The 19,900-nt window shown below is 35.8% G+C and overlaps 1 protein-coding gene across 5 annotated transcripts in view; it reads right to left on the bottom strand.

Moving 5' to 3' along the window:
• LOC112654367 (hedgehog interacting protein) overlaps positions 1 to 19,900 on the bottom strand; it is a 91,629-nt gene that overhangs the window by 34,319 nt on the left and 37,410 nt on the right. For all 5 annotated transcript variants that reach the window (XM_025438827.3, XM_025438828.3, XM_025438829.3 and 2 more), the window contains exon 5: positions 301 to 452. In XM_025438827.3, the coding sequence (XP_025294612.1) occupies positions 301 to 452 (152 nt within the window). The remainder of the gene's footprint in view (positions 1 to 300; positions 453 to 19,900) is intronic.

The raw sequence follows: 19,900 nt of genomic DNA, 5'->3' as shown, positions 1-19,900 counted from the left end.
CACAAATAGGGGAGCAGACACTTGGCATGTAAATTAGGAAACATACACTTGAAATGGATCTAATAAAAATTACCGATAAATGACATTATTTTTTGTTTCAGAAGTAGCATGTAGGCTGAAAGAGCATTGAGTGCCAAAGCTACCATTTCTCTCAATTCTCCTTAAGTACACATGTGCGGTTTTCAGCAAGATGGGGATTGTGGTTTAATTACTGTCACCTTCACGTCTAAAATAATTAGGAAGAGATCATGAGAAAATACGGTTGAAGAATATTTATGCCGCAGGGCATTTTAGTGATACCTGGATACTGTGTATTCCACAACTCGAAGAATGTGGTCATGAGGCCCGATAGCCCACCGTTCTTGGTTGGTGGTATAAGACACATACAGCTTTCCATTTTTCTTGTAATTGGGATGGAATGCAAGGCTTAGCAGACCTCTTTCATCTCCTCCCTGCAGTCAAATGAAAAACAAAGAATTGTGAAGTTAATTATGTTCTTTATTGTGTTTCAACTGGAACCCCAAAAGAGTCTTTCTTTCTTTCTTCTGGATAATCTTTGCCCAAACTCTTTTCTTCCTGGGCTACTGCACAAAAAAGGATTATAAAACATTTCACTTTGTAGCACTCCTTAAGGGTTAGAACAGGACAATTGTCTTGTGTGGTTATCTGTGCACAAGACCCTTACACCACTTTTGTCAAGTGATTTGTGTATGCAATCTTGGGAAGCTAGGAAGACAAATTTAAGTGCTGTGAAGAATTCTTTGCTGGGTTACTAGGTTGCTTGTAGTTCATAGAATACAAATAAAAAGGTTCATAATCAGCAGTCACTTCTAATCCAAGTCTCCCAAACCTAAAACACAGTGTGGGCTGCCAACTCCCACTGTCTTGGCAATATGTTTAGAAAACAGTTAAATTGCTTGTGTAATATGTAAACCTTTGTTTTACCCTGGAGGCATCTACATCAGTTGTCACAACGGTGGTGGTCTGTTCATCATAACTAGGTAATAAGCAGCCTTGGCCCATCTACATAGGAATGAGGTATTTTTACGTGTGTCTTTCACAGCATAGAGCTTTCTTTATAGAAGGATGGAGAAATAGGAGGAGAGCTAAAAACCAGGGCTGGCACGGGGGTGAGAGAAATACCAGAGAGGAAAGGGGACACTAGGAAATAAAAGAAAGATTCCCAAACAACTTTCTTTGTTATTGTATGAATGTCAAGGATTGTATACATTAGGCATGCCAAATGCTGTAACAATTAAAACATCATCATGTTCTTAAACAGAAAGGCATTTTATCTTTATTTTCTGCTAACTCAGCTAGATGAAACTCAATATGGTTGTAGCATTTGTTTTATCCCACAAGTAGTCTAAGAATTTCTATCATGAAATTAAAGTATCTGAAATTATCCAGATCAGAGACTAAAAGTTCAAATTCTAGTGAATCAGGGAGCGCTTTCTCTGTAGTCTGAGGAATTATCCAAACTGGTGAAAAACGTGACATGGAAACTGTATGAAGCAACTGCTGCTAGTACATCACTTTGCCCAGGGGATTTCATTACACACCACATCTCCTGTGGCCAACAGCTGGAACTTACCCTCAGAAGTCTTACAGGAGGGCAATAATCTCCAAACCCTGCGACTTCCTCACAGGGTATACTCAGTAATGGAAGCACCCTTATGCTCTTCTCTCCCCAGAAGAGCATGCATTACTACCAAAGCAAAGAGCTGTGCGTGGTTTGGATTCTATATGGATTGAAGAGTTTGAAGTTTTAGGCGTAAAAGCTCACTTTAAGTAAACATCGTTTGATTTATCTCTTGGATTAGATAAAAACTGCTTCAGATATATGCCATACAAAGTGGAAACAACCAAATTTTAAGAGTGTATAAATACTAAAGTGGATGCAAATCTCCCAGTACTACTACCAAAGCATTATTCAAACGTCAAAAAAGTCAACCTCTCCATTTGTATGTCATAATATGCATAGTATGAATTTCAATCAAAACAATCTCATTGATGGGTATAGATCTAATGACTATGATTAATGAAAAATGAACCTCTATTTTTCAGGTCATTTTATAGTGATTTTAATATTGATTGGATGTTATTTTTTTATATCTTCATTAAACAAGTATCTTATCTTATGAGACAATGAAAGCTGGAATGCATAACTAAGGACTGCTTGCAGAAAAGCACATTTAAACCTCTTTGGCGAATGGATAAGAAAGCTGGGGGGTGGGATTTAGTTTGTGATTAATTCCTCTTCCGAATGTATTTCACTTTAAAAGCTGTGAGTGCAGGGTAAGTACTTTATGCCTACTTCACAAATATTTGTGTTCCACTATAAGAAGCTTTTGCTTAAAGTAGTTCTTTTGTAGTTTTTAAGCAAATCATCTGAAATAGAATTTGAGTTGGAGAGCAACATGGCTTAAAACTGTGCTAACTGCTTCTCAGGAATTAGGAACGTAGAATTCATGCACTGTAGAAAGATGGGGAAAGATATTTAAATGAATCCACAAGTGACAGAAGACAATTATTCACTTTAGAGATTCACCTATCCAATGAATGAATTTTGGGGCATCAGTGGCATTTATTGAAGTGCCAAATATGGAAACAGAATGAGATATTTGGATGACAAGAAAATAAATTTAAAACACAATTTTAAAAAGCCCATAATTCTGAAATTTTTAGCTTGTACGTTTTGTTTAATTGTTACATATGATTTCACATTTTTAAACTTAACTTCCAGGTACAAGGTAGTGATCTGGTTGGCTTAGATATAGGACTAATGACTCTTAAGTTATTCCTGAGAAATACTTTCATAACTATATTGATAAAAAATGTAATGTATTATATAAATATGCTAGAGTGTCTTTCAAAATTGGCTTTGTAAACTACATGGTATAACATGACTCAGGGGTTGAGAAGGGGGGATATACCACCAATGTCAGGAGTATCTATAGACTCACATTTAGCTTGAATTGGGTCTTCAGAGTTACATTGTCTATTTGAAGTATATGACTGACGAATCATGATTTACCTCTCAAATGCAAACCCATCTTTGAGGTGTGGGCCATTTTTCAAGATCTATATGGAGAAATATGTTGATTGAGCTTAAAGGTTTAATTTTGGAGCAGCATCTATTAGAGGCTACAATACCAGAAACACTGTCAGACATTTGAGGCCTTCAGGGCTCTCTGGCTGCTTCAACTAGTCTTCACCAGAAAACTGCCCAGCCTGAAATCTTGAGCATTGGTGCCTAGAGGCATGGCAGGCCAACAGAAACCAGCTTTCCAGGCTCAGGGGAAAGCCCTGCGCTAATGTTATTGACTCTCCTCTTCTTCTTCTCTACCCTTTCCCCTCAATTATGTGTAGCTTTATGGAATGAAAATCATGGATTCCTTCCAGAAATGTCAAATTATCAAATTGTTTCTAGTGAGCATCTGGGGAGAATGAATCTCTAGTGATTAGTTTAGCCAAGCTGGCAAAAATGGGAAAAAACAATTAATAGAATGGCAAATGGAAAAGTCATGGTCCAGGGAACCATTCCTTTCAAAAAGATATTAACTTCTAACATTATACTTTTGGAAACATTAACTAATGTCCAAAATGCTTATCCTGACTTATGTGAAAAACAGTGATTTATCAAAACATTCATATTATACTCTGTAATTCATTATTAATACTGAATCCTTGATGTGCATATTATGCTTCTGAGAATGTATGTATGGTAGAGATGGGCAACAGGTAATTTACAAATAATGCGTTAGGGTTTCCTCAGTTTGAGAGTAATGCTTTTTTTTTTTTTTTTTTTTTAAGTTTACTGACTGAAATGTCACCCAGGCATCATAAGGCCACCTACCACAGGACCCTTTCTTCCCTTTGCTCAGCTTTCTCAAACTGCATCAACTTCTGGGCAGTGCCATGCCAAGCTCAAATGATTTTTAAAAATCAAGTAGTTGAACGATTTGAAAATAATGTCCCTGTAGACTTTAAATTGACCCATGTTTCAGAGTAAACCATAAAACCCTCCTAGAGACTTTAAATAATTAATTAACTGCCATTCTAGTTATCATTCAGCTTTCAGGAGTAATTTCACATGGTCAACAGAAAAGAAACAAAAGCCCCAAAGAAAGAGTATTGATGACTTCGATGTGAATACAAGATCAGATCCTGTCCTTTAGTTTTGGGACCAACTCTTCCCTGAGGAACACATCAAAGTTCTAACCAACTGACCAAAAATATTCTTCTTTGAAGACAATGGAGGGATCCATTAGAAAAAGAGACATAATAGTAAAATGATTATATAATATACATGATATATAATACATAGAATATTTATATTATATATATAATTATTCTTTTTAAGATAAATTGTAGGCATAATCATTCATTATAATTTTTAAGGAAAATACTCTCTTCATACTTCCAATGTAGTTAGTTAATTTTTTTCTGATTTCAATCTTTAAAATGTGCTTTAATTTTTTTCAGGGAATGCTGACTTCTATATTTTACCAGACAAGACTGGGCAGCCCTGAACGAGAAGCATCATTTCTCTCTCTCTTTTTTTTTTTTAAAGATTTTATTTATTTATTCATGAGAGACACAGAGAGGCAGAGACAGGCAGAGGGAGAAGCAGGCTCCTCACAGAGACCCCGATGTGGGACTTGATCCCGGGACTCTGGGATCACGTCCTGAACCAAAGGCAGACACCCAACTGCTGAGCCACCCAAGCATCCCATCGTTTCTCATTTCTACACAGTTTTTCTTAGTGACCCTTTGCAAATGACTAACTTCAAGTTTGGAGTCTACAGAATGGCCTTACGGTATTGAGAAAGCAATGAAATGTAAATTAAACTAATGCAGTGCTAAGCTCAAGATGTACCTTGTTATATATAGTGTTCATAAAAAAAAGTTTGTATTTGACATTCACTCAAATATTTATTAAATACCTACTATGTGTTAGGCATTATGCTTTGTACCAGGGATAAGACAAAACAATTGGTAAGAACCAATCTCTATCCTTCAGAAGCTAATAGTATATATGAAAACAAATAACAAAGTCAGATAACATAGTAAGTTTTTAGTTGTTTCACTCATCATACTTTGTGCTGCTGATTTTTGGGTGCGAGGTTGGGAGAGAGTTAAATGTTGCTACATGGTTAGACAGACAAGTGCATGGCCCAAAAAACAAGTAGTAAACAGAATTTATATTCTGGGAAATTTTGGGCACACAGGCTAATTAGCATATTAGCACCCAAAGTTTCTCCACTCTAAAACTTGGTAAGAAAAAAGTTTGGTTTTATGAAATCTAAATTACATGAAGAATATTAGGTAGAGTTTCTGCGAACAGTAAGATCATCTTCCAGTTTATTTTATGCATAGGACACAGATATGAATCAAGACCTTGAGTCGAATTGGTGTTCTCTTAATAAGGAAGGAGTTTCTGACAATTAATATAAGAAGAGAATGGTGATATTTTTAAAATTTTCTATAAAATATATACTTTTTTTTAGGAGGCAGGTTTCCCTTATTGTCATTCATGTATCTACAGTTTGTTGTCACACACCAGGAAAGGAACAAGAGAACTTGGAAATCAATGTGGGCTCCTCCTCATGCAAAAAACATTGCTTCTCTTAGACTAGAAATTTTTGCTATTCAGAAATGAGAAATAGGTTTGTCTGAGAATTGTTAGTTCAAAGACAATACCAGATGTATTCATTTTTTGTTGTTGCTGTAAAAAAATTACCACTAAGTGGCTTGAAACAACACAAATCTATTATCTTAAAATCTGTAGGTTAGCATCCAACATGGGTCTCACTGGGCTAAAATAAATGTGTCAGTAGGGCTGTGTTTCTCTCTGGAGGCTCTAGAGGATAATCCATTTCCTCTTCCTGTCCAGCTTCTTAGAAGCCATCTGGCATTCCTTGGTTTTGTCCTCCTCCCTCTGTCTTCAAAGCCAGTAATGGGGATGAATCCTCCTATGGCACCACTCAGACCTCCTCTGCTTTTTCTTCCACTTTTAAGAATTTATGATGCCACTGGCCTACCCAGATAATCCAGGATAATCTCCCTAGGTGTGGTCTAGCAATTCAACACCATTGCAACCTTAATTCCCCTTTGCTATGCAAAGTAACATATTCTAGGGATTAGAATGAGGACATCTTTTGGAGAGGGACATTATTCTGCCTACTACATGGATATTTTAATCTGTTTTTAAAAAAGAATCAAAAGAATTTATGACCTGAGCCGTCTTGGCCATGCCCTACTGGGAGCATCCTGAAAGAGGAGACAAGTGAAGTTCATCTATAAATTCACAGAGAGATACTTAAGGGAAGCTTTGTCACAGCAAGCACTCTTTTACTGTCAGTGATGAAAGGGCAACCACCACCCTTCAAAATGAAGTAAGAACACCTTTCAGAATTGAGGAGGAGGAGAAAGAGAAGACTGTCAGGTAACATATGGACATACATGAACTCAATCATGAGCAATACTACTGTGTCAATCACAGGATGCAAAGAAGGCAAAAATTAAATGTAGACAAACTTCTACTAACTAGAGGATTTTAAGCTCACTATACCTGTATTACTTTGTTTTGTTCATAAGTTTCGAAACATCCTATAGAGCATTAATTTCTTCACAACTCCTGGGAAAAATGAGAAGCAATGCTTTTCAGTAGTTCCAAAAGTGTAACTTGGTCTCAGAAGGAGTCAATTCCCTGAGGATCCTGGGTTAGTTTATGGGAGGGCCTGCATCATTTGGTTCTATGGTATAATGAAAAATATATTTGTGGTCTTTGTCCTGGGTTCCTGGCTTGGAGCTCCTAAAACCCCTGGAATTTCCTGAGTGACAGGAGTATCTTTTGTTATTCACAATAAACCCCTGTCAACCTTACCTGAGTCTTGGCAGACTTGGCAGTCACTTGAAGTGACTCTTGGCAGGCCCCTGGAGAGCTTCAGAATGAGGGCTGATAGCCAGAGGAACCAAAAAATGTGATTTGTGGATTGTAACTTTGAACCCCCACCCCTGCCAATCTCCAGGGAAGGAAGAGAAACAGAAAGTTGAGTTCAATTATCAGTGCACAGGATTTAACCAGTCACATCTAATGAGTTAATCAGTCAAACATAATAAAGCCTCCCTAAAACCCCTAAACAACAGAGTTTAGACAGCCTCATGGTTGGTTAACATAATAAGGTGCTGGGAGGGTGGTGTGAAGCTCCACGTCCCCTTCCCCCATACCTTGCCAGATGCATCAATTCCATCTGGCTATTCTTGAGTTGTAGACTTAATAATAAACCAGTAATTGTAATTAAAGCAATTTCCTGAGTTCTGTGGGGTTTATGGGAGGCTTACGGGAACCCCTGAATTTGTAGTCACCTGAGTAGAAATGTGGGCAGCCTGGGCACCCTCTGTGCAACTGGTCCCAGAAGTGGAGGCAGTCTTGTGGTACTGAGCCCTTAATCAGCAATCTCTAGGCTAACTCTGGCTAGTTAGCATCAGGGCTGAAATTGATGGACACCCAGTTGGTGTTGGACACAACTGGCTGGTGTGAGAAAAAAAACTCTCTCCCCTGCTGTCAGAAAATACTCCAGAAAAAAATCTGAGAGGTTTATTAGCCCATCCTCCTTCCTGGGGAGAAGGAGAGCTTGATCAACTCTATCAAAGAAACTGAAGTTAAAGAGTACTTGGGAAAAATTTGGTAGTTTTCCTGTCATACATATCTTACTTGGAAATTAACATTTTTATAAATTAAAAGAAATTAACATTTTATTATCCACTCTTTTGGCTTTTCTTACCTTTATTATTCTCTGAGAATGAAACAAGCCAGAATATAGTGAGGGCCAATTATAATAGTACTTGTTTTCTTCTTGTTAAAGTTGCCTCTATTTTTCCAGGTTTGGCTTTTCTTTTAGATACATCTTTAACTTACTCCAATTATTCTCTTCATTTCTTGATAACTGAATGCTCTTCAAAGCACTGTCTTGTCTCTTCAAGGCCTCATTTTTGCCTAATTATATTCACCCACTCTTCTAGTTCTTCAAGAACCTATATACAATTTTCAAATTCTTGCAGTACCCAAGCTCACCTCTACCACACTCCCCTGACAAAGAGATCTGTCCTGCTTCAAAGGAAGTTGGAGAGCTGTTGCTGGACACCCAACAATTCGGAATTTTTAGGAAGTATTTTATGAAGTGTATGATTTCTGTTATGTAGCAATTGCTCCATGTCAAATCTGTGTTTAGGACTCTACATTTTATCTTCTGATGCAAATGCAAAAACAGACTTGAAAAGTACAAATGGCAGCTATTGTGGATGAAAATCACTAGACCTCTAGCTTCCCTCAACAATTCTCTTCTCCACTCTTTTTAAACATAAGCCATATAGATCAGTCATGCTGGGTTTAAGTTATGACCTACACAGAATAAAGTTATTAGAAGTGGTTCTTTTCTAGAAATCCAGCTTCCCAGTTGCTCCTTATCCCAAATATTAATGTTCTCTTGATAATTCACATGTATGGGGAAAAACATAAACATACTCATTTACATACTTAAAAACTATTATGGCCATAATAGTACATGTATATATATATATTTGATTTATTTTCCATAAACTTTCTATTTGTCAGATGGAATGAAATCTCATATTTCTATCTTCCCCTAAGCTTTTTACCTATTTGAACTGTGGTTTTTGATACAGTATGGCATATTAGATAGTGGACTGACTTGGACCTTTTCCTTTGTCCAGGCAGTGTTGAGCTGCCATAGAACCTGTAATAGATGCTGCGCAAGGAATCCAGTATGATACCAGGGAATGGCTTGAACACTGGGGACTATTTGTTTCAAAATGTGTCAAAGGATAGTAATATCTGTGATATTCCAAATTTCAGTTTTCCAAAACATCTTCTCTAAAGGAAAAAAAATGCTTCATTAAAATTGTGTGAAACACCTATTGGAAATAGCAAAATAATAAAACTACAAAAAGTATAAATTCTCAAAAGCAAAATACTGGCCTTAAACACTTTTTGAAGAAAGAAAATTTATAGAGATGTTGGAAGCTTCTAGAGAAAGCAAAGCTTTTATGCTATGTGTTTAGGTGACATAAAAATAAATTAAGAGTTTGACAAAAACTGTAAGAATATTCATGGGAATTAAAAATGAATAAAAAAGATAATTTAGAAAAGTTTTGTAGCTACACTAAACTTTGCTATTACAACTTAGAGGCTTAATACTCATTAGACCTTACATTTGAAAAAGTATACATTTCTTGACCAAACTGTAAATGGATAAAATATTGGGCAGCCACCTTGTTAGACACAGCAAAATGTCAGATATGTAAATTAGGAACTAGATCATTCTCCACTAGCCTGTAAGCTTCCTGAAGGCAGGGATTTCTGGTCTTTCTGGTATCTTATGAAGAATTTTATCCAGAGTCGAAGCCTTGTTCTAAAAGATAACTACTGAATTCTTACTATGTGCCTGAGACCACGCTAAGTAATTTGCAAGCATTATCTTGCTTAAACTTTATAAAAACTTTAGATTTTAACACTATTTTGTCATTGTCTTTATTTTCTGGATAAGGATGCAGAGGCATAGAGGAATTGAGTAACTAGCCCAAAATGAACAATCAGAAGTGGCAAAGCAGAGACTGTCTGTGATTGGAGGACAAATAATGTAAACTATTATGTTACACTGCCCCACCAACTATTTCCTAAATGAAGAAATGAACAAACAATGGATAGATTGTATTTCTTCATCAGTACCCATTGTTCATGGCTTGAGGCATGACTGAAATGGTCTTAACTTTCCAAAGCTTTATGAGGGAATAAAATGAAGATTATATATCAGTTATTTTAACACAAATGTTAACCTGGTTTTAGGGCAATGTGCTGATAAATTGACTATCTGGAAAAAAAAAATTCCTGATTTGTGTATATTTCCATGGTGTGAGTACTCCCACCGTGGCCCATTTCAAACTGGCAACTTGATGTCACTGACTGGTATGTGAAGAGATGAACACAATTAGCTCCCAATGACTACCATTGTTGAATACTTCTATTCTCCTTCAAATCTCTTTTATTATTTCACTCCATTATATTGTGCTTTCTATTTTCTCCTGCTTTAAAATTTTAATTTACCTGTCCCTTTCAATGTGAAGCACCCAAATATTTTTGTGAGTTAAGCAGGGGTTTAAAATAACTAAATACATCATTATTTAAACATGAGGGAGGAGGTATTTCTTACTGGATTTTTATTCATTTTATTTTTCATTTATTATTCTTCTTACTGGATTTTTAAATGAAACATACATAAAAACTAACATACCACCAAAAAATAGAGCAGAACACTCAAGAATCCTTTCAAGGCGTTTACTTGGTTATTTAATGGGGCAAGTAAAAACTTTTTAGTAAATATCTTTCCTCCCTCTCAGAAGGTTGCTTTAGATAATCAAAGAATGTAAAATAACTTTGTAAATTCCAACAGGCCCTTTGAATAAAAAAAAGCTACTCCAAATAGATAGAGGTCAGAGCCATCCTCAAATTCAACGGGCCCGTAAAATAGTGAAGATTTTAGAAGGTAATGTTATTTTGAAACACAGAATGTGTTTTATTTTAATCGGATGAGAAATACATTTAAATTATGTACAAGAAGTATTATCTTGCTGCCTACCATTCAAAGAACTTTCAGACTTCAGAAAATTACAGGAATGGAAAGGCACATTTATACTTATATTTAGCACCAAGCTCAGCACATAGTTTTGATAAAGATCATTCCACATCTTTTCAAATGATTTAGATAGTATTTATTACCAACGGCTTATTAATAAATGATTTGCAAGACTGGAGGTAACCTGATTTTATCTTTGAGTTGAAACATACATACTTTGGCCACTGTGGAATTATTATAATTATTTTTTTTTCTTAGTTAAAAAAATACATATAGTATTCATATACTCTAAAGTTAAACATAGAGTGAATTTTTAGAAGTCAAGTCCAACATTTGAGTGTTCTCTAATGATACTGATGCAAATCACAAGCATCTCTCCTCTATACTAAAAACAAACTATATCTAAAAATACACTTCCAAGATTTATGACAAACACAAATGCATTCTTGATATTGACAAACAGCTGTGACAGTGACCTCAGAGCAATATTGAATAGTACAACACATTTATCTGAATAAAAGATACTGAATTTAGATTCAAATTTGCATATCCAATTAAAGTAAGGGAGAATTTAAGATTATTCAAAAAGTGTATTAGACAATGCACATCCATTCAAAAATATTCATATGCCCAAAGATTAGGTGATGCTATAGGATAAAGGAAATATTTATGTTTGGGGAGTTTCATTTTTCCATCTCATACTCTCTCAAAGATTCCTTTATAGGATCATTCTTAAATATATTATTTTTAAAAATTATTAAGTTGGTAAGTATTGGCAAATCTTGTTAGTAATTTCTACAAAGCCCCCAAATTTATTTTACTTAATGAGTAGGAAAAAGTAGATGTCCTTCTATTGTCTTGCAGCTTGGAAATTGTTTCTTTTTTTTTTTTTTTTTTTAATTTTATTTATTTATGATAGGCACACAGTGAGAGAGAGAGAGGCAGAGAGACACAGGCAGAGGGAGAAGCAGGCTCCATGCACCGGAAGCCCGACGTGGGATTCGATCCCGGATCTCCAGGATCGCGCCCTGGGCCAAAGGCAGGCGCTAAACCGCTGCGCCACCCAGGGATCCCTTGGAAATTGTTTCTTAGAATGACTTGGTCTATGATAATGAAGAATAATTTTCATTTTATTAATTAAGGTCTTAAGAAAATTAATAGTTCTTATGTTTGTAAGAATGAAAGTAAATTTTTATGGAATTATTAGGAATATTAAATGTTTAATTGGAAAACTTATGAAATAAAATGGACTAATACAAACTCCCCATCCTTAAAGCTAAAATCTTTGAGGCATAAAGTCTGACCATTTTGTTTTAAACATTAAACCTAGAAATATAAAGCATGCTTCCTTGATAGTTTTATCTGGTCTATGCCTTTGTAGTTTGAGAAGTCCTTTTTGTCCTGTCAGAAAATGGAAGATTCAGGGTCCTTTCAATAAAAGAAAATCACAATATTAAAAATAAATGCTTAACTACAGGAAAAGGTACAAAGTTGTTTTTAATGAATTTGACCTCTTGCTTTTATCAAATTTGTTGTTTATGATGTGTGGCTAATATGGTGGTCATGCAGCTAAAAGCATTATCCTCACATCATTATATAGAAATATAACACTCGGATTCTTGAGTTTCATAGCCATGTTTCACTGCTTTTGGCCATTATATATTTCCTATTGTTACTCTAAGAACTCAAATTGACTTATATGAGAACAAACATTAAACGATTAAGTAAGATTATTGCTTTGAAAAGAGACCTTGAAAAAACCCCCAACCATTTAGACCACCAAGGAACACTAATAAATTTAAGAAAATATGAGGTTTCTTCTATGTGACTTCTCTTCAAAAGTTATGCAATAGATTACTGCAACCTCAAGGTCATATAAAAATTATGGTACTTTAAAAATTTTTTTCTGAGTAGGGTTTGTATTCACATGATTTATATGTCAATTAAACTCACAATTTATCAAAATGGCAAAATCAAATTCTTTGAATTGTTGATACTTTTATTAATTACTATCTTGCAAAATGATCAAATGCAGAATTTTGGCAACACTAAAAGACTAAAAAGTGATCAATTAAAACATTTTTATATTGAAAAACCATCCTTATTTCAAAGTATCATTAGCTTCAAATCAACATTTAGAAAACAAACTTTTGCTATGTGTCAGATATCCAAATTCAGCAGCTCTTTTTGGTGTTTGACATATTACATATCTATACTAATTCTGAATAAAAGCAATTGATATATACTTCTGAAAAATGCATCCTTAATGTTAAATTATGTAACAATTTAAAATATAAATTTTTGCAGTCCCATGTTTTCTGTAATCAGGAAAGTATGATACTATTTCATTGGGATGGAATAAGTGTGGAACCATATATTATAATATATAGATACGTATAATATACATAGATACTTATAGGTATCCAAAAAATCTGAAGTCCACATTAAAAGACAGGAAGCCAATTATAAAATCATGAAGGAAGACTAAAGGGAGGGCTTGGATATCCTAAGTTCAGAAAAGAAAAAAAAAAATCTGCGAACGCATACACATACATGAAGAACAATGCATGTTATTGCCTCAAACATATGAAGACCAATCTTAAGGAGGACAATGTCTGTCTGTCCCCCTTTTCCATGCAAGCGTCACAGTAGGGCAGTGTTCCATGCAAACGAAGCTCTGTTCTCTACAATTCTTAATACAATGACAAATTTACTTTAAATATCTATGATAATATAACTTTGGGCCAAAAGACAGAATTTGGGGAAACTTCTGATATTCAAACTGCATAAGATAATGTTCTTAGTGAACTGAGGTAAGAGCCAAGGAGTGAAAGACAGATGAGAGTTTTTTAATGTTTAGAATTCAACATATGTAGCAATTTGGACAAAACTGATGGCATGCAAATGCTTCCCATTTTAATGCACAGAATCCCCATGCAAAGAAACGTTTCTGGTTCTAAATCAAATGAAGTGTTTATAAAGGTTCCACCTTCCTGACTGGTGGCATCCACTCTCTTCAATACCTGTAATGTCATTACCACTTATCCTCACTTACTGCCCAGCCCTTGCTGAGATTCCCAGCACCCCATTCAGTCATCAGGGGTAAATATGGTAAGCCAGTTGCTTCCATGTCATGGTGCATCAAATTCCTACTCATTCGTGTTTAAGAGCATGAGCTCAGGGGTTCAGATTGCCTGGGTTTGTAACTTGGCTGCTTCACTTGTTAGCTTTTTGACTTAACCTCTCTGTGTCTCCGTTTAATCAACTTCAAAGGACACTTTCTGTCTCCTAGGTTGTCCAGGAGGTAGTTAAGGGAGAGGTGTAGAGTGGGCCCTCACAGGCAGTTGATACTCAGTAAAGTGAGCCACTGTTACTAGATGCCATGGCTGGGGCTATTTTATTCTAGTTGGAGAAGGACACTTTAAACAAGTAAGCTCTCAAATTAATACATAATTAAATTTTTGAAAAGGACTACAAAAGGACAGGATGTTCAGGGAGAGCATATCAAGGGGAATCTACTTTAGACTAGGGGGCCAGGGAAAGCTTCTGTGAAGATGTACATTCAAGCCAAGACTTCAGGGAGGACAGAGAAAGAGAGGGAAGAAAAGTCCAAGGAAAGAAGAACAGCATCTCCCAGAGAGAAATTTTATCAACTTTAATTCTTGAGGAAAAGAGAAATGCGAGGGAAGAGCACAAGAGTAGAGACACTCTCCCACATGTGCCCTCTGGCCATGGGAGTGTTAGGTGTCTGAGGGCACAACGTTAATGGAGTGGAACAAATGAGGGTTCTTCGAAGTGAGAGGCAGGCTTGAATCCTTGCCTTGCGACTTACAGGCTGTTTGACTCTGGGAAAGTAATAGAACACCCTTGAGCTTCAAGGTTTTTTTCTACTTAAATGAATTACAACTTCTACTTCACAGGGCTTCTTTTTAAATGGCAAATACACAAAATAAAAGTTTACAGTTACTAGCACTCAGCTGGCACCTATTCGATGCTCACTAATCAGCTCTTTTCTTCCTCATGCTAGAGGGCAGAGAGGTGGGCTTATGGTTCATGTAGACAGCAGAAGGCAACTGGAATACTATCCTTAAATGTAAGGGAGGATTCAGAGTTGGAGATTATTACCAAGGATGAATAATCATCCATTCATTCATTGATTATTCTGTCAGAAATATAACCTCAAACTAAGATGCCACTTTTGAAAAGTAAAAGGTCAGCTTCAAAAGAGAGGATTGAGGCACCTGGGTGGCTCAGTCAGTTACGCATCTGACTCTTGGTTTTGGTTCAGGTCATGATCTCAGGATTTTTTCATTTCAATAGGGAAAACTATTTTTTCTACTTTGATGGTTTCAAGGGGAAAACTGCAGTTAGATGAAATGTTTGATATTTTTTCCTCATTTGATGGTGTGTGTGTGACAAGTGACTTTAAGGGTGAGGGCCTTGAAAGGGGCACTGATGAGAACAATTGGTTTTCTCATGTGTAGCATTTGCAGTAAAGCTGCTTGTTTTAATGTACATTTGTAATTACTTGAAATCAAATAAAGGAACCAATTTATAAAGGGCTTCTTATATATGAAATCTCAATTTACATAGGCTCATTCAGTTATATAAGATACTTATATGTGATGTGTGAATATTAATAAAGAAAATATAAACACAAACACATTAACAAAAACTATAAAGATATTTTAATAATTATCGTAAATGTAAAAAAAGTAAAATTCTAGAAACAGCAGTTGATCAGCTAAGTTTTGGACACAAATATCATCAATATTAAGAAACTACTTTGTTCTTCTCTTTTTTTAAAAAAAGATTTTATTTATTTATTCATGAGAGACATAGAGAGAGGCAGAGACACAGGCAGAAGGAAAGAAAAGCAGGAAAAAAAAAAAAAGAAAAGAAAAGAAAAGAAAAGCAGGCTCCCCTGCAGGAAGTCTGATGTGGGACTCGATCCTGGGACTCCAGGATCATGCCCTGAGCTGAAGGCAGACGCTCAACCACTGAGCCACTCAGGTGTCCCTGTTCTTCTCTTTTTTTAAGTATTTCCAAACACAAAATATATTGCCTTTTATATTCCACCTATAAGCCTGGATTGTGGGAATCAGGAATGCAGGAAATGTGAAATTACTTATCAGAATTAATATGCATGATATAAAACTTTTTTTTTAGATTTTTTTTTAAATTTACTTATTCATGATAGACACAGAGAGAGAGAGAGAGAGAGAGAGAGGCAGAGACACAGGCAGAGGGAGAAGCAGGCTCTATGCCGGGAGCCTGACGCGGGAATCGATCCCGGGACTCCAGGATCGCGCCCTGGGCCAAAGGCAGGCGCCAAACCGCTGAGCCACCCAGGGATCTCGATATAAAACTTTTAAAGAAATTTTTTGTCTTACTCTTATAACCAAAATGTAAGGTCCTGATGATGTAAATATTAGAAATCCAGTATCTGGAAGCCCACATTTCTTATCACTATAATAATAAAGTAATTTATTCCTTTTATTGAAAAACAGCAATCTTGCCATTGCATGATAAACAGCAGACTATCACAGAAACATGTGAGATTGTCTAGAGAACTCTCAAATGTACGGTGAATATTATTTTGTATAATACCATATATCATTCCAGAACAGTCTAGAAGCAGGAAATGGCCCAAGACAGAACTGCCTTCATTAATGCTGGAGTAACTTGCATCAATGCTGGGTAACAGTGCAATGGCATCTGTCCATTGCACTGGTCAAAACACAGATAAAGCTAAGGTTCCTTTGAACCAAGTAATTTTCTAATACAGGTCAAAATGGAGTTAAGAAAAGCATGGACAGGATAAAAGATGACTCATTGTTGTTCTTTAGCTATGAAAGTTTTTGTTTCTATTGGCTGTGTCAGATGATTAGAAAGGCTGTACCCCACCTCTTTCATGCAGGTTTGTGAAAAATCCAATTATTTTACTTGTCTTCTTAAAACATTAATGAAACTTTCTTACTCTCATCACCTAAAGAACTAGTCCAAATTACTTAACAGGAAACACAAGACCAATCACAAAGCAGTCTTAATCTTTTTCTCTGGCCTCAACATCTTCTGCTCTATCTCATGTTCTTCCAATTTCAGCCAGTCAACTTCACATCCTGATGCCTTTACTCTTGGGTATTCCCTCTGCTTGGAAGACCACCGCCATCCAGTTGCTCTGGAGGAATGTACTGATCTTTAAGTTCCAGATCCAGCTCTTCTACAAAGTATTCTCTGACTCCAGAGTTCAACACACCTCTCTCTTTTCTACCTAGTACTTTCTACATATTACCAGAACACCACACCACACAACATCACCATCGTATCATTTGGTGTTGACTGTACCTACCAGTCTCCTTACACCATAAAGAAGTCTTCAATGGAAGTCTTTTTTTTTTTTTTTTACTGTACCCCAGCACTCAGCCCATGACTGATATCTAATTGGCACTCAACTATATGTTGAGTATATGAAGACTATAAGACCTATAGCTCTATCCTATGTATTATGCATATCTCTACCCTATACTCTTTTAGGACTTAATTGTATCAAATAAATGATTTAAAGAGATTTATCTAGGGAATGTATGACTTCCACTTGGTATGAATAGGACAAAGAAGCTTATTGGTAACATATATGATAAATAGTTATGAAAAACTTTTCTCTGATACCAGTAAGTAATAGGCTATAAAATACTAGTCTAAAATTGTTTTTTGAGTTGTAGGCTAAGTGAAGCAGTAGTTCAGACAAAAATAAAAGGTAATTATTTCCCATTATGAGTTTTAACAAATTTTGTGCTCTACTACCATGTTGTTTTTTGGGATAAATGGGTAAAAGACAACTAATGATAATATAATAGTCCTGGAATCACTTCCTAGGATTAATGTCACTAGAAAACATAAGGCAAAGTATTAGGGAGTAACACTAGACAATTTGTTTTTCCTTATAACTACTTGTCTAGAGCTTCAGAGCACAAACACCAATAAAAGTCAGTCATCATTATGATGTCATTCTCATAATTTCCTTAGAAATAAACTAGTGAGTACAAAAAATATTTATAATGTACGACATCATCTATGTGCCTTTCCATTGCTTAAACTTTGGGTTATATTTAGTGAGGTTTCCTGTTTGTTACAAAGAACACCTTCTGGGTGAAATAAAATACATTAATAAAAGTTTTCTGAAGTTAAACTATCTTTTCAGATCACATATGTGCAGGTGTAGCTTAAACACTATGACCTGAGACAACTGTATGACCTAATCTGGTGTATTAGGAAAATAGTTTTTCATTTTTGCAACCCAAACTCTTTGGAAGGAATTTATCTGTATTTTTGGAAGGTATTTATCTGAAATCACTGAAATGATTTCAATTTTTAAAACCAGCTCCCAAATGTTATCTGCATAGTGGTGTGGCATGGGCTCTGGATGACATTAGCAACACACCAACCTTTTTGGAGAAATGAGTGCTCCAATGACATTTATAGTTAAGAGTTTTTGATGTTCCCACTGTAAACCCATCAAACATCTATGCCCTGTACCCACATTCAGTTTACAAGTAATTACATCTTGCAAAGAATAGGAGATACAAGAGAATTGAGAAGTTTTGTCTGTATGAGGATGAATTTTCAACCTCTATTCTTGGCAAATAACTTCCTGAATGATGCATTTCCTCACTTCCCACTCTACAAGTGTTTCATCTGGCAGAGTTAATTAATATCTACCATTTTACCTAGCTTCTTTGACATTTAACATGCTCCCCATGACATGTGCCTTTTGGAGTATAAAATGGACTTAGGAAAACAAAAGAACAAAAGAACCTTGGGTTTCTTTAAATAAATTAGAAGGGCATAACCCTTCCCCATAGTTCTAATATTTAGACTCTCAATTTATTTTGGCAGAAAAATCAAACTTCCCACTCACTCAGGATAGGGGTAGGCTTATCTCACCACAGGTGAACCTTTTCCCTAATACCTGCAAGAGCATTTTCACCTGTTAGCTGCTTACGACTTCAAAAAAAGAATCTATAATTAATTCTACAGAAGGGCACTCTGTCAACCAGTATCAAACTGGGACTCTTCTAGCAAGCCACACTTGGCTTCCTTTACAATTTATACTGCTTAAGGCCAGATCAAATGGAGCCATTTTTTCTGCTTCAACAAGTTAGTCCAAGGTTGGCCTTTACCTGAAAACAGGCTGCTTGGAGCAGGAACTTGCTAAGTGTAGCTTTCTATTAGTTTATTATGTAATGCGCAAGAAGACAGTCTTATTGGAAATCAGTGCTGATTCTGGAACAAAGTTTTTTCCAAATGTTCACAGATTGGATCTTAGACAGTTACTGAATGAATTTTGCACAACTACCAGAGTCAGACAGCATGAATTTGAACCGTAGTTCTGTCATTTACCAGATACATATCATTTATAAGATTATGTAACTTTTCTGAATGCGAGTTTTCTTATCTATAAAATAGGATAATAATGCCCAGATTATAGGACTATTGCAAGGATTAAATGGAAGTGTGTTTTGTAACATCTCTGAAATGTAGTGGATTTTTAAAAGGTGCATCCCCTTCTCTAAACCAAAGATATGTAGAAGACTGGCTGTATAAAAGATGAATTTGCCAGAGACTATATTAAGCCCCTTGATTTGTTTGGCCAGTGTCATCTGAAGGGTCATACTTTACATTTAGTAGCTGTCCTTCTCTACCCCAAAGCACTCTGCTTTTATGAAAGCAATGTTTATTGCAATGTCACTAGGCAGGTCACATGGAGAGAATATTATTAGGACATTGAAGGAGACATAAGTAGGATTACCTGCTATATTATTCAGTTGCAACCAATGGATGATAAGAGGACTGGCTAAATATAACAATTCTATAGAATGACAAAGCTGTGGTATATTACCAAAGAATAAATCACCCTTGCCCTGAAGACCTGATCGTCTATTTTAAGCCAATCTGTCATGGAGCCTAAGAAATAAAGAGTAATGTCTTGAACAACAATAATTTGGAAAGAAATCCAGGCTAAGCATCTTTCTTTTCAGTGTTTTGTGATTTCATACATATTCTGAGAAACTTTGTGTCCCTGTGACTGTTGAGCCAGACTAAAGTCTATTGGGAAGCTCTGACAACCACACAAGCTGTTTTGCCGAGAATGCTGTGGCCTTATGACAAGCCAGTAAATAGCTCTACTATCTCATTCCTTTGTCCCCTTCTTTCCACTCAGAATCATTTACATCTTT

The sequence above is a fragment of the Canis lupus genome, chromosome 15, assembly GCF_003254725.2.
Source record: "Canis lupus dingo isolate Sandy chromosome 15, ASM325472v2, whole genome shotgun sequence".
Taxonomy (NCBI): domain Eukaryota; kingdom Metazoa; phylum Chordata; class Mammalia; order Carnivora; family Canidae; genus Canis; species Canis lupus.
This window is presented reverse-complemented; position numbering and strand designations above follow the sequence as displayed.